The sequence below is a fragment of the Parambassis ranga genome, chromosome 12, assembly GCF_900634625.1.
Source record: "Parambassis ranga chromosome 12, fParRan2.1, whole genome shotgun sequence".
NCBI lineage: Eukaryota > Metazoa > Chordata > Actinopteri > Ambassidae > Parambassis > Parambassis ranga.
In genome coordinates, this window is record NC_041032.1 from 15,160,181 (window position 1) to 15,173,467 (window position 13,287).

Consider the following 13,287-nt stretch of genomic DNA (forward strand, 5'->3'; position numbering starts at 1 on the left):
AGGGAACCCTGACCTTCTGAATTTAACCTGTTACAGGCGGAAGAGACATTTAAGACAAACATAAAGGTGAATAAATGTCTGATTATTTAATTATATTGAAGGTTTATTAAGTGGGCCCTGTTTATTGCCTGTATAATTTAAGGCCTATAAAGCCTATATGTATAATATAGCCTATAAAAATATAGCCTATAATATATATATTAAAACCTATATATATATATATATATATGTTTTAAGCTATAATATAAGATATAATATATAAGATAATAAGATAAGATAAGATAATACAAGCAGTGTAAAAAAACTAACCCTAGCACCAGCTTCATTTACCCTACATCACTGAAGTGTGCTGGTTTGTTCTCCATATTGTCCCACATATGTAACCGTCTGTATATTTATAACATTATTATGTTGATGCATCATTTGCAACATTAAAAGAGTCAATAAGTATGCTTTACAAAATACAGAGGGGAGATCATATGATAATAGATATAATACAGATACATAGAGAAACGATTTAAATGTACATTTTAATAATTTATTTGACACAGAAATACTACCTATATTCATTTTTTAATATGACTTGAATGCATTTAATGTTAATACTAATTCATTTATTTATTATCTTTATTTTTGGCAGCTTTGACCCTCCATAAGACATAAGAATATCTAACTGTTATATAAGCCAAGAATATAGGCCTCTGTTTTATTATCACAATATGTGCATTTAGACATGATGCTGCCTCTAACTCCACTTGACCTGCACCACACCTGCCAGTAAGTCAGATTTTTCCCTTATTCTTCACATGCTCCTGGCGTAGAGAACATGTTCTGTTCATCTGACACGTGGTAAACGCTCAAGATGTGATTAGCACCAGTTCCCGTCATACTGAATGTTTATTATGGGCTGTGTTCCTTTTTTTTTTCATGGAACCATGAAGGTGTAAATTCTCCCTCTGTCATATAGCAGAAGCTGCGTTCCTGCCTTGACAGCTGCTCTGCTCATCAGCTGTAGGCTTTGTTGTTGTGATGGGTTGTGATGGGTGATTAAGAAGTTAAAACATCCTGTGTATAATTAGTATGAAGCTGTCACCGAGCAGAAGTGTAGTAAACTTTTAATGCTGTTAGCAGGCTGAAGTCTGGAGTGTGTGTATATATATATATATATATATATATATATACACACACACACACAAGCTGCCTTATAAAACACTATGAAATTGATTCTTTTTTCATAGATCACACAAATCAATATCAGATGCACAAAGATTCAAATGATATTGAACGTGCTGTGTGTGTAACGCAGCTTTATAGGGCATGTCAATTGTTTAGCCTAAGTGATAAACTGTGTAAATAAAAAAAAATCAGCTTATTTTGAGGCTGATAAACAGTAACTTAGAGCCGCTATTCTTATTGAAACTAAGTGTGAAGAGCCAAGTTAATGCAGAAATATACCTGCCGATCGATCTGGACTGGTTACCGTGAACAAGATGTAAAGAAGTTTTGGTTTGTTATTTAGGATTTTGGATGTGATGGATGAAGTATTTTATTCCTTTATTCCTCCTTCTGGCTGATGCACGCAGAGCAAAGACTAAAAAAAATCCATCTATTTATTAGTTTTACTGCTTCATCCTGGAGAAGGCTGCACTCTAAACACAGAGACAAACAACCATTCCAGTCCATGAGTGTGTATATAAATACAGAGTTAATAGAAGTATGTAGCATAGATAATATAAAAGTGGACACTAATGTGTACCATGCTGCTCAAGTGTTCAGAGCTTTCAGACAAGTTCATGCAGGATCAGGACCACATAGGGCCACAGCATTGTGCCTCGACATAAAAATAATAATCTAGCTCTAAGTTGGTTGTATTGTATTATATATTTAATATTATATTTGTAATTTGAGGATAGATGTAATTAAAGGTAGCCTAAATACCAGGTAAATCCACTCCCTGCTGTGCTTTTCTGACTGGAACTGTCAGTTAGACCAGAACGTTCGATAACGAGCGACTCAGTAGATCGATTTATCTGCGAGCCGCTCGTCATCCCTGACTTCCACCTGCACACGCAGCACGTTTAGCTTACAGCGACAGACCGCTAGCGAGGACTCACAAACACATCTGCAACAGTCATGGCGGATCCAAGAATACGGCAAATCAAGATTAAAACCGGGATCGTTAAGAGGTAAAAACACCGGTTCTGCTTCTACTGAAATATTGGTTTTTGTGTTTATACTTGCAGTAGCGGCTATTAGGATGGTGCTAACAAGATAACTAGCTAGCTAGCTAGCTTAGCGGTGCACATAGGCGGACTCGACACTAAAACAAATCGCTAGTGAATGACTGCTTGTAACTCTACTCTGGTGCTGGAACGCGGCCTGTGGCCCATGGTTAGGGAGCAAGCCGCTTTTCGTTGCCGTTTGACGGTGATTCTTTGCATTTGTGGCGTTAGCTCACTGTGATATTAGCAATGGGTCATTATCGGTTGATTGATGGATGCTATCCGTCAGCTAGCTAGCTTAGTAGCTTGTCTTTGCTTCATTTTGGTAGTGTTGGCTGCTTTTCACACATACTACATTCGACTAAAATGAGTTGCTCATCACTCTGTGCGTAAACGTTTGAATGGAATCCATATTTAATTTCACAAAATAGCCACAGAGACCCCCTGCTAATTCTGGCTAATGCCAGCTAGCTCTGCTGTATTTAACACAGCCGTGTCTAGCAGTATTGTTTTTTAGGGCCCGAGCACCGAATGGTGCAAGAGCCCTATTGAAACCCTTAGGATTATTATTTTTCATTTTTTTTCCTTCCCCCCCTAAGATCGCATTTTTGGGGGCCTTAACATGCCCAAAAACTCACCAAACTTGGTAGAAAAATTCATTCGCCCGAAAAATTTTGAAATTTGCTGACTTTTGAAATGCACATATAAAAATGGCTCTATAGCGCCCCCAACGCGTAGCCCCTCTGGCCGGTTTGACACAGGATTATGAAAATTGGCACACATATGTATCACCTCAAGACGCACAAAAAAGTCTCTTGGACCCCCCCTCCAAACCCAACAGGAAGTCCGCCATTTGAAGGTTTGTGGCCATTTTTGGCGAGGTGTGACCCTGCTGCCAAACTTTTCACGCCTCGCATACTTCAACGGATTGAGCTGAAATTCGCCGTGTCCACTCAGGACACCATAGGGAATAGACGCATTCCAAAACTCTTACAAAAGTCTGACGGTGTGGCCGGGGCGTGGCCTCAAAGTTTGACCATTTCTGAGGACACAGAAAGTCTCTATAACTTCTTCGTTTTCTGTCCGATCTGTACGAAATGTCACATGTATGATCAGAGTCTGACCCTAAACACATCTATACAACAATATTGAGGCTTTGACAGAGCGCCACCTACTGGCTACACAAAATGTTGTGTTTTCATAGGTTTTTCTACCTGCGCCTGTGGCCTGTTTTGAGTAGGGTCACGCAAATTGGCACACATGTTTATCACCCCAAGACGCACAAAAAAGTCTCTTGGACCCCCCCTCCAAACCCAACAGGAAGTCCGCCATTTTGAAATTTCTGTTAATTTTTGGCGATTTGTGACCCTGCTACAAAACTTTTCACGCCTCGCATACTTCATCCAATCAAGCTGAAAATCACTGTGTCCACTCAGGACACCATAGGGAATAGACGCATTCCAAAACTCTTACAAAAGTCTGAAGGTGTGGTGGGGGCGTGGCCTCAAAGTTGACCATTCGCCATTACAAATGAACTCCCTGTATTTTTTGCCCTAACGCGTAGCCCCGCTGGCCAGTTTGACACAGGATCATGAAAATTGGCACACATGTGTATCACCCCAAGACGCACAAAAAAGTCTCTTGGACCCCTCCTCCAAACCCAACAGGAAGTCCGCCATTTTGACTTTTGTGGCCATTTTTTGCCTATTTGTGACCCTGCTTCAAAACTTTTCACGCATAACAAACTTCATGCAATTGAGCTGAAATTCACTGTGTCCACTCAGGACACCATAGGGAATAGACGCATTCCAACACTCTTTCAAAAGTATTACCGTGTGGCGGGGGAGTGGCCTCAAAGTTGACCATTCGCCATTACAAAGGAACTCGCTGTGTTTTATGCAGTACTACCCATATACTTTATGCAATGTGGACAAAATCTTACAGTACTGCTATGGACCCGGGTCTGAACAGATATATATGCTAATAGGATGATTCGGTCATAGCGCCACCTACTGGTAGCAGGAAAGTTGGGTTGTAAACATGTGTTTGTTGTATATCTGTGGAAATGAGACGAGGAGAGCATAGCACAGGACAGTATAGGAGACGAGAGCATAGGAGAGAAGACTGCGATGACCCTGCGGATCGCAAGGTGCGCGAGGGCCCGCAATGCTGCTTGCAGCTTTAATTTTTTTTTAATCTTCATTTGGCAAAATCTTCTCCCTCCCAGTTTGCACTAATTGTTGTGAGGAAACAACATCTTTAAAATCAAGATTCAGCAAAAAGCAGGTCTCCATCGTGCACCGTGACTGCTTGTCAGAAGTAGCATCCCAGAATCCCAGGTTTGTTTGGCCAGTCAGCAACATGTGTATGATTGTTATGTATATTTACATTTCTGTACTCTTCTGTAGATGGACTGTGCAGTCATGTATCTCTGTTTCACCCACTTGAAGTGGGCAGCTCTCACTGAAGGAGTTTAACATTAAGAAATCAGACATTTTGTAGTTCTGCACCCAGATTTATAGTAAAATTCTACATTATTTAGTTTCAGATATTGCAGGATTATTGAAATATTACAGTTTGACTGTCTTGTTTTGTTGTAATAATCGGTAGAAGACATAAGCTGCTGACTGACAGTAGGCAGTTGTTTTTATAGAATATGTCAAAGAACATTAGGACCGAATAATTGATCATGTTTTACTGAAGGTTTTGGGACAAGAGACATTAAGGTGGACTGTGTGTCAATATAAAGTCAAACCTAATTTAGGCCTTAAATAACTCGAGTTGTGCAGGTACTCTGAGACGACTGGCTCTCAGTAAAAGCAGTAAAAGCATACACATGTAGGCGTTTACTGTAAAAAGGCAGCGAGTGTGGAGTTTGCAGTAAAAGCATGTTAAGGTTTGAAATGGCCTGCTCCTGCTCTCAGACTCACTCTTGTCCTTTAGGAGCACTTTGCTCAGTGTTTCCTTTGAACTTGACTTTTTAGCCGTTTCATCAAAAGGAATGATTTCTTGGATTTAGACTGGTGTTTCTGTGGTTTGCTGGCATAAAGGGAAATTTGTGAGTGTCTTGAACTGAAGACGAATGAGTGTAACATTTGAATTTAATAGTTTTGGCGTCCAGGTGACATTATAATCTAGGTTATTTGCCACATCTAGCTTTAAATTTGTATCAGAATCCTTTTATTCTGTTCCAACTCTGGTTGGTAAAGGTTGTATTGGCACTTCTTTAAAACCATTTCCACAAAATCTGACAACTTTTATTACTGTAAAGACATGATTTATTGCAGAAATGGTAGAAGAGTAGAAGCATAAGGTCCTTTTATATTTTCCAGATCCACTGATGAATGTTTTTTTTAGTAAATCAAAAAGCCAACTCTGTAAATTCTGCTCATCTGTATCATTTAATTTCCTCATCATACATGGCAGAACTCAAGCTCCTCTCAGGTTGCTGCTGAATGTGTACGATGGCCTAATTTAGCATGCTGAAATAGAAAATATTAGACGTTATGAGGTGTTGTGAGATAATGGGCGCGGTGTGGTAGTATCTGGTCTGCTGTCATCGATCAGGTAGACGTCTAATTCCCTCCTGTCAATGGCGTTTGTGTAATGTGCTATCGATTGTGTTTTGATGAGGGTCAGATTACTAACAGGCTCCCTGAGGTGGTAATGATGGAGGCTGGGTTCCCACAGAGGATCATGTCAGAGTGGTGGTCAGTACTGGGAGAAGACAGAACAGTAGAATTGTACAGTGGTGTAACCCTTCCTGCTCCAGGTGAGGTCTTTGCGTACATCTAAACCTTAATCAGGTTGTTAAGTTAAAATGCACATAGTGTCAGTGCTTTCCTTCTCTTCATAATTTCCCGTCCCTCCCGTGTCTGCCTCCTCTCCTCTCACCTTCCTCACTCCCTCCTCCTCCTCTTCATATATTGGGGTTTAGAGGAAACCTGCCTGCTCTTTTAGCCGGGCCTATTTCCAGTGGCTTTTTTGCACATTCCAGTCAGTGCCTCCCTGCGCTAGCGAGGCGGATGCCCTTAATAAAATGACAACAGTAATTTGCTTTTGTCATTCCGGTCCCAGCACAGACTACACCGAGGCTCAAAAATACAGTGCCAGAGCAGGCGGCTGAATGTGTGTCGGCTGGCTCTAATTCCTTTTTTTTTTCTATTTTCCAGAGAGCTGCCTTTTCCATTAAGCCTGAGGTGGCAGGTCTATTTAAAACCAGCCACGACCCCACCCCTCATTCACACGGCGCTCCAAGTCTGGGAGAAATAAGAAATTAACATCAGGACTGGGAAGGGGAGGAATGGACGTTTTGTTATTAGACTGTCCTTCAGTTTTATTCAAATGACTCCAGCCCTCCTTCCTCCATCTTTTCTCCTCTCTTCGCCACCTTCTTTTGACTCTAAACAGGTGACATCACTCATTCTACATCAAGCCTGAGAGCGGAGGACAGGAGCTGCTATTGCATATGGCGCCTGTTTAAAAGCTTCTTGATGGAACTGTATTAGAATGAGTGGTAATTGATGTAAAATATGACAGAGTGCTGCCGGCTTCCTCGGCTAAGCAGGGAGCAGCGCAAACAAGGGAGGGAAGGGTCTCCAGTAATTTGACTGACTAATGAAGGATTACTCACTTACACACACACACACAGCTGATTTTATGAAAAATGAAATTTGTGTTGTCATTCTAACAAGCAAGCACAGCCGGAAAAAGACTATTAGTTGGAAATCATTATCAGCAGCGATATTTTCAAACTCCATTATGCCAATCAGGGTCAGAATCTGTTTAATAGATTTAGTTCCATTTGGCCCGTAATTGATAAATAATCAAAATTTATCAATGTACTCAAGCCCATTTTCACTAACAATCAAGGAAAAGAGGCCCATTTAACACCTGACTTGGTCCAAATTAGGGATTGAATTGATGATCAATTAATCTCTAAAAAGGAGTGGTAGCATGTGGCTGTGTGTGTGTTGGAGGCAATAAAGGAGGATGGTGGAGTCAGATAATCGTGTTGATGAGGTGCGAGCCGGGAGGCACGATACGCAACCGGTGAAAGGAACGTATGTAGACGTATGGCACGTTTACTCGATGTGATTTAACCCTATGAAAATCAAAAGATGTAAAAAGTAGAATACAGAATATTGGGTGTAGATTAGAGAAACTCAGGAAGTGTTTTATGAAGCGTGTATCTTGGCGTGCTTGGTCAGGGGGAAGTGATGTCACCGATGATGTCTGGATCCCTGCAAAGTTAGATAAAATCAGATTAGGGTGTTTTTTTCTATTCCTGGCAGTGATTATTCCCATGCTGACTCTGCTGCAAGAGGCTATCATGAATAGTTAAATTGACAAAGGTTTTGACCAGCAGGGGGGTGTGTGTGCACATGAAGCCTCAAGTTTTTTTGTTTGTTTTTTTTGGACGGAGAGCTAGAGGCTTCATGAGGATTCTTCTGGCCGCTCGTCTCTTTGACCCCGTTCACACTGGGGAAATCAATCCAGCTAGAGTGGGAGTCAGGCATTATCTGGATATATCCAGATTGATTTCAATCCACATCTCGGAGGTGGATCTAGACGGCTTGGCTCACATCTGGTTTAGATCTGAACGCAAATGCAGCTAGCGAACCCTGCTAGTTACGTGATACTTCCGGTTCACGGGGACAGTGTCCGGGTCGCGTACAAAAGCCGTATGTAAACAACCGTCGAACTACGACAGCTTTGCCCCGAGTTTATTTTCCACAGGGCTACAAAGAAATAAACTGCTTTTTAATCCGAAAAAAACAAAAGAACGAGCGACACTGGGGGAAAACAAAAAACGCATGCACACACGCGGTCCTACTGTGGCCTGAACGGACTCTGTATATTACGAGGCGCCACCTAGTGGTTTGGAGGACAACAAACACGCCGGATTGAGCGCGGACACTCATGTGTGATAGCCAGGTTTGAAAATAGGTCTGAACGTATCCAGCTTAAAGGCTATCTGGATTCAATCCTACTCCAGCTGGATTGTCTTTCTCCAGTGTGAACAGGGCCTTTGTAACCCCTACAGAAATTTGGCAGCTGCTAAATGTCCAAGACATCCCCACCTGGTGTGACGGCTGACCACAGTGTGTTGTCTGGTTGCTGTCATTTGCCCCAGAAATGAAATGTCTTTCGTGCAGGTCGCCTGATCTGCACCTCTCAGCGGTGAGGACGGAGGAGTGATGTGTGTGGTGGTTGTTATTGAGTTGTGTATCTTTTCCATCCTGTGGGAGATGATCTCACTGCGTCCTCGTCAGTCAGAGGACAGGATGAGGATAGATGGGGCCCTGTCTGTACGACAGTGACCACCACAGCCAGCCTCTCTCATGCTTCAGCTCATATGATGTGCGTGTGTGTGATGCTGTGCCTTCATGTCTGATGGAACGCCGCCGTGTCGCCTTCTTGTTTCTCTGCAGGCTGGCCAAAGAGGAGAAAGCATACATAACCGAAGCGAAGCAGCTGGAGGAGAAGATTGAGCGTCTGAAGGCGGAGGCGGCAGATGAATATCTCATCAAGAAGCAGGTATTGAACTCTTTAAATGCTTTACACCAGTTTCTTAATTGAAATTCCTTTGTACTCTCCACCACCTGTTGTTGTTCAGTGGGTGATGGAGGCTCTGCCACAGCCAGGCAGTGAGATGGTATCTGGATGATTTGAGTTGGCCCTCGTTCATGTAATGAGGTCAGTCCACAGTGATAATGAAGAATTAGGTTTTGAGAGGAGAATCATTAGTGATTTTGTAATGTGCTTGATGCAGATGTAATTATATCATGTTACTTTATAGGAGTTTGATAATTACTGACACATGCTGGTAATTTAGTGTCCCTAACAGATCACTGGCCCATGTCCTGCTCTCCATTCTCACTGTGTCTGCGTCCCCTCATCATATGGTGACTTTCATTTTATACTCCAGCCTGGATGTGGTTTAATCTAACAGATTTAAAAGCTGACGTTCTGCATGTTGTTTATTGAGTGTTAGGGCTGCAACTAAAGACTATTTCAATAGTCGACTAGTCATTGTCATAGTCGCTACCTTAATGACTAGTTGACTAAAAGCCTCCGTGCTGCCGCTTCAATGTATAAAGTTTTTTATTTTAAGGAAAAAAAAAAGTTCCTCCGCGCCGAACAGTCGGCCCATCCTGGTTTCAAACCTCTTGCACCCAAAGTGCCAACCATCCCGCTACGCCATGAGCCAGAGAATCATTCCCCACTGCAAATGTGTTTCACCTGCATACACATCACGTCGACTAATAGTCGATGGCAAAATCCGTCGACAACTAACTTAGTAGTCGACAAATTCTGCTATCGACTATTAGTCGACTAGGCGTTGCAGCCCTATTGAGTATTAGCTAGCAGCTTGCTGTAGAATGGACACGTCGGTGTATTACAGTATTTACATGAGTTGGGCATCAGATATGTCAATAAAGAGAGACTGACTCAGACTCAGCTGAGTGGGAACCCTTTAAATTTCCCACCACATGTATGAAAGTGGCATGAAAAGTGTTAAAACTGACCTGAATGCTGTAAACAGCGTTGGGTAAATAAACCTAGTCCTCGTCAAGTTTTCTGAGAAGCAGTTTTGAAGCTCAGTGCGGAGGCTGCAAATATGGGATGTAGCTGAAATTAGCTTGTAATTTGTCACCGTCAGCAGCAATTATGCATAACTTTAGGCCTCCGTATAATTTATTAGCGTAAAAATGTACCCCATATTTACCCCTCAAGTGGCCATTTGAGGAACTGCAGCGAGGTGTGGACAGATGATGATGCAGCCATTTTAACGAGGATGTTGTTGTGGTCCTGTGACATCGTGGCAAAGCTTTTTGTATTTGCTGTTAATTTAATGTTTAATGTGATTTATGGGTTATTTTATTGCTTTATTTGTTAAGAATCTGGTGATAAAACGCACGTCATGATACATGTTATGTTTAATGTTGTGGGTTTTTACAGATTGTCGTGTCTAACGTACACTGACCCAGTATGTTAGCCTGTGCCGCATGAGGACTGGCCAACAGTTAATTTGGACTTGTTTCAGGCACCACGTCTGACTTTTGCTTACTGCTGACATTTCACATTCTGTGTGCGTCTTGTTTTGTTTGTTCATTCATGGAGCGGCGGGCTCGGGCTGAGCAGCGGGCTCGGCTGGTGTTAAATGGGTAGATTGGGAGGCCAGATGGATTATGGTTGGAGATGAGAGGTCTGAGGCAGGATGGATTAGAGGTTTTTATTTTAACGGAATCAATACGCTGTAAGTGTCATCTTTATCCCGTGCTGATGGGATCATTCCACTGCACCGGGAGGGCACCCTGACTTTCCTTGTCACATCGAGATGGCAGCCAACGTGACTGGTCTTCTCTCAGTGTGTCAGCGAGACACTCGGATGAACTCGTACACAGTCAGGCAGGCAGGCTTACTGTTAGCGCGTGCTGCTGTGTAATATACACGTGTGTGTGCAGCTCGACACAGGGCCAGGTGAGGAAGCATCTGTCATGAGTGAGTGTGTCTGACAGCGTTAGCCAGCTCTTCTCTGCTCTTTAGGGTGCCAGCTGGGGGAATTCCACATTAGCCGTGGCTGTGAAAGTTCCCCGGGCTGTAACACACTTTCACTACAGGCGTAGTAATACTTCTTTACGCCTGATCACAGCGCCCTCGGCTCAGGGTTTCTTCATCCATCCAGGTGTGCAGCCAAGATAGAAGCGGTCCCCTGCTGCCCAGCTCCCGACCCGATCAATAACTCAATAACATTTTTCATACTGCCGCCTTGTTGGGAGATGTTCCCCACAGCAGAGTGAGAGTGCGACGCCCTGCGTGTAGAGAGCCACTGAATAAAATCTGCCTGCGTCTATTTGACTTCATGTTTTTGTTGATTTTTGGTGAATGAAACATGGTGAACCGGAACCAGACTGAGGTTACCTGCTGATTAAAGATGGCGCCGCCTCTGACGTGGTCTCTGTGTGGTTTTCAGATGGAGGTGTTGCAGGAGTCCAGAATGATGATCCCAGACTGTCACCGCCGGCTGGCCATAGCACACGCCGACCTGCTGCAGTTATTGGTGAGTATCACCGCTCCATCTCACCACAGTGTGCTCACAAAGATATCGACCCATTGATGTTAACGGATCAAACACACGATCAAGTATTTTTGTGTAAATAGGCAAATTCTGACAAAACATTGCAGCGATATCTTATCATTGTGTCAGCGCTCGTCTTCCTGTGGTTCACACACTCGTCTCATCTGCAGGATGATGATGATGGTGCTCTAGCTTTAATTCTGTGACCATCAGCAGATCAAAATTGTAATTTTTCCTGCAAAACAAATGCTATTTTATTAAGCTTTTAAGTAGGACAGTGAATATTGTGAACTTTCGAGATGAGTCCTGCCCCTTTAATGAACCTACAGCTGCTCATTAAATTAAAAGCTGTCATACATGAGACTCAAATATGTAGCTGCAGCCTTCAACAACAAATAGGTCAATATGCTATGTGCTAAAAACTGCAATTCCTTTAGTGGCCACTTGAAGTTGGCTCTAAAGACAAGTGAACCCCTCAGACCAACTTTACAGCAGAAATAAACACGTTGCCCCCTTTGGGTGTCTTCGAGTTCATCTATACAAACATGGAGCGTGCCAAACCCTCCAGGACTGAGGCTGATATGGTGAGAAGCAAACATAAGCATGCATGTCGCAGGGTCGTCTCAATTAATGCAGAGCAGCAGCCGGGCAGCTGATGGCGAGGCGGACGGAGCGGACCTGGAAGAAGTGACACTCTGTCCTCTTCCCTATAACTCAGCCTCCTTCTCTTCTCTCGGCCCCCTTTAGACAGACATGCGCATATGCACACGCTCATCACAGCTCATTAGCGGCGCTGTCACTGCAGTGACCACCACAGGAACTCACACACACTTGGTTAAAGGACAGCGTACAGTCACTCAGGCCGACTCGGCGCGGCTAAATTTAGTGACGTGTCACAGCAAAGTTAGTGTAATTCCTCGTTTTGAGTTTATGGCATTAAAACAAACGCGCTCTAAATGTGTGTGTGTTTGTGTCTCTTCAGGAAACAGAAGAGGAATTGGCAGAATCAGAGGAGTACAAAGAGGCTAGGAACATGTTGGACTCAGTGAAGCTTGAAGGATGATTTCTCCTGTGTTTCTGTCCTCACTGTGAGACTTCACCTGCTTAAATGTCCATTCCTTTCCTCAGAGGCCTTGTTTGGAAGCAGAGGAGGCAAACTGAATCCATTCAAAGCCTCGGCTCTAGATGTTATTATTTCTTGCTGTTTACTGGTAACATGCCACCACACGTGCTCCTCCTGTGTCTTAAAACCACATAAGTCAGATAAAATCACTGATTTTTATTACAACGCAGGAGTTTTTTTTATTTGTTGTATTAACACTTCAAACTAAATGAGTGTTTTCTGCACTACTGACCATAAATTTGAATGAAGTAGAAACACTGCGCTCTGGTTAATTTGGTCCTTTTTTTGTCTGATGTTGTGGATCTCATTTGGCTTTAAGGTTAAACCAGAAAAAAGCATCAACACCAAAAACATTCCCTCTCCCACATATGACCATTTATAGTGTAAAATGCAATTTCCCCATTGTGTAGGACTAATAAAAAAAAAGGTATTCTTAAATAATTTGACATTTTCCACCTGAAATTTGCCTTAAAACATGATTTTTTTTCCTCCTGGTTGACTGATCAATGAATCATTTCCGCCCTGACTGATGGATTTAATTGCACGGTGTATTCACCTGCCGGTGTTCCTGTTAACAGCGGTGGAAAATGGATCGTGTCTTGATACCTACAATAAAGACAAGAGCTCCTTCCTGTCAGTCAAATGACAAATGTTGGTTATGGCCATGAATGACAAAGCAGGCCTGTCTAACGATTATCCAAACTAAAATAACGACACCTCACATTAAGGCTGAGAGAGTCCTTCCTAAATAGTCATACTAATAAATGAACTCAATTGGCAGACAAATTAAGGTTACATTTGACTTGATCCTTATTTTACAGATTTCGATAATTATCGGGATCACCCCAAAGTCTCAT

General features: G+C 42.7%; 1 protein-coding gene across 1 annotated transcript; it reads left to right on the forward strand.

Annotated features, from left to right (window-relative positions):
* Positions 1-2,029: 2,029 nt before the first annotated feature.
* Positions 2,030-12,868, forward strand: tbca (tubulin cofactor a). The gene is made up of 4 exons (XM_028418047.1): positions 2,030-2,186; positions 8,657-8,762; positions 11,203-11,289; positions 12,290-12,868. Exons 1-4 carry the CDS (start codon positions 2,134-2,136, stop codon positions 12,368-12,370), a joined length of 327 nt encoding a protein of 108 aa, XP_028273848.1. The 5' UTR covers positions 2,030-2,133; the 3' UTR covers positions 12,371-12,868.
* Positions 12,869-13,287: the final 419 nt, after the last annotated feature.

Bases quoted from the DNA above. Each gene is read 5' to 3' on its own strand.
- tbca (XM_028418047.1), top strand. From the start codon at position 2,134: ATGGCGGATCCAAGAATACGGCAAATCAAGATTAAAACCGGGATCGTT. The intron at 2,187-8,656 runs GTAAAAACACCG...GTTTCTCTGCAG, and splicing joins AAAACCGGGATCGTTAAGAG to GCTGGCCAAAGAGGAGAAAG. The intron at 8,763-11,202 runs GTATTGAACTCT...TGTGGTTTTCAG, and splicing joins AATATCTCATCAAGAAGCAG to ATGGAGGTGTTGCAGGAGTC.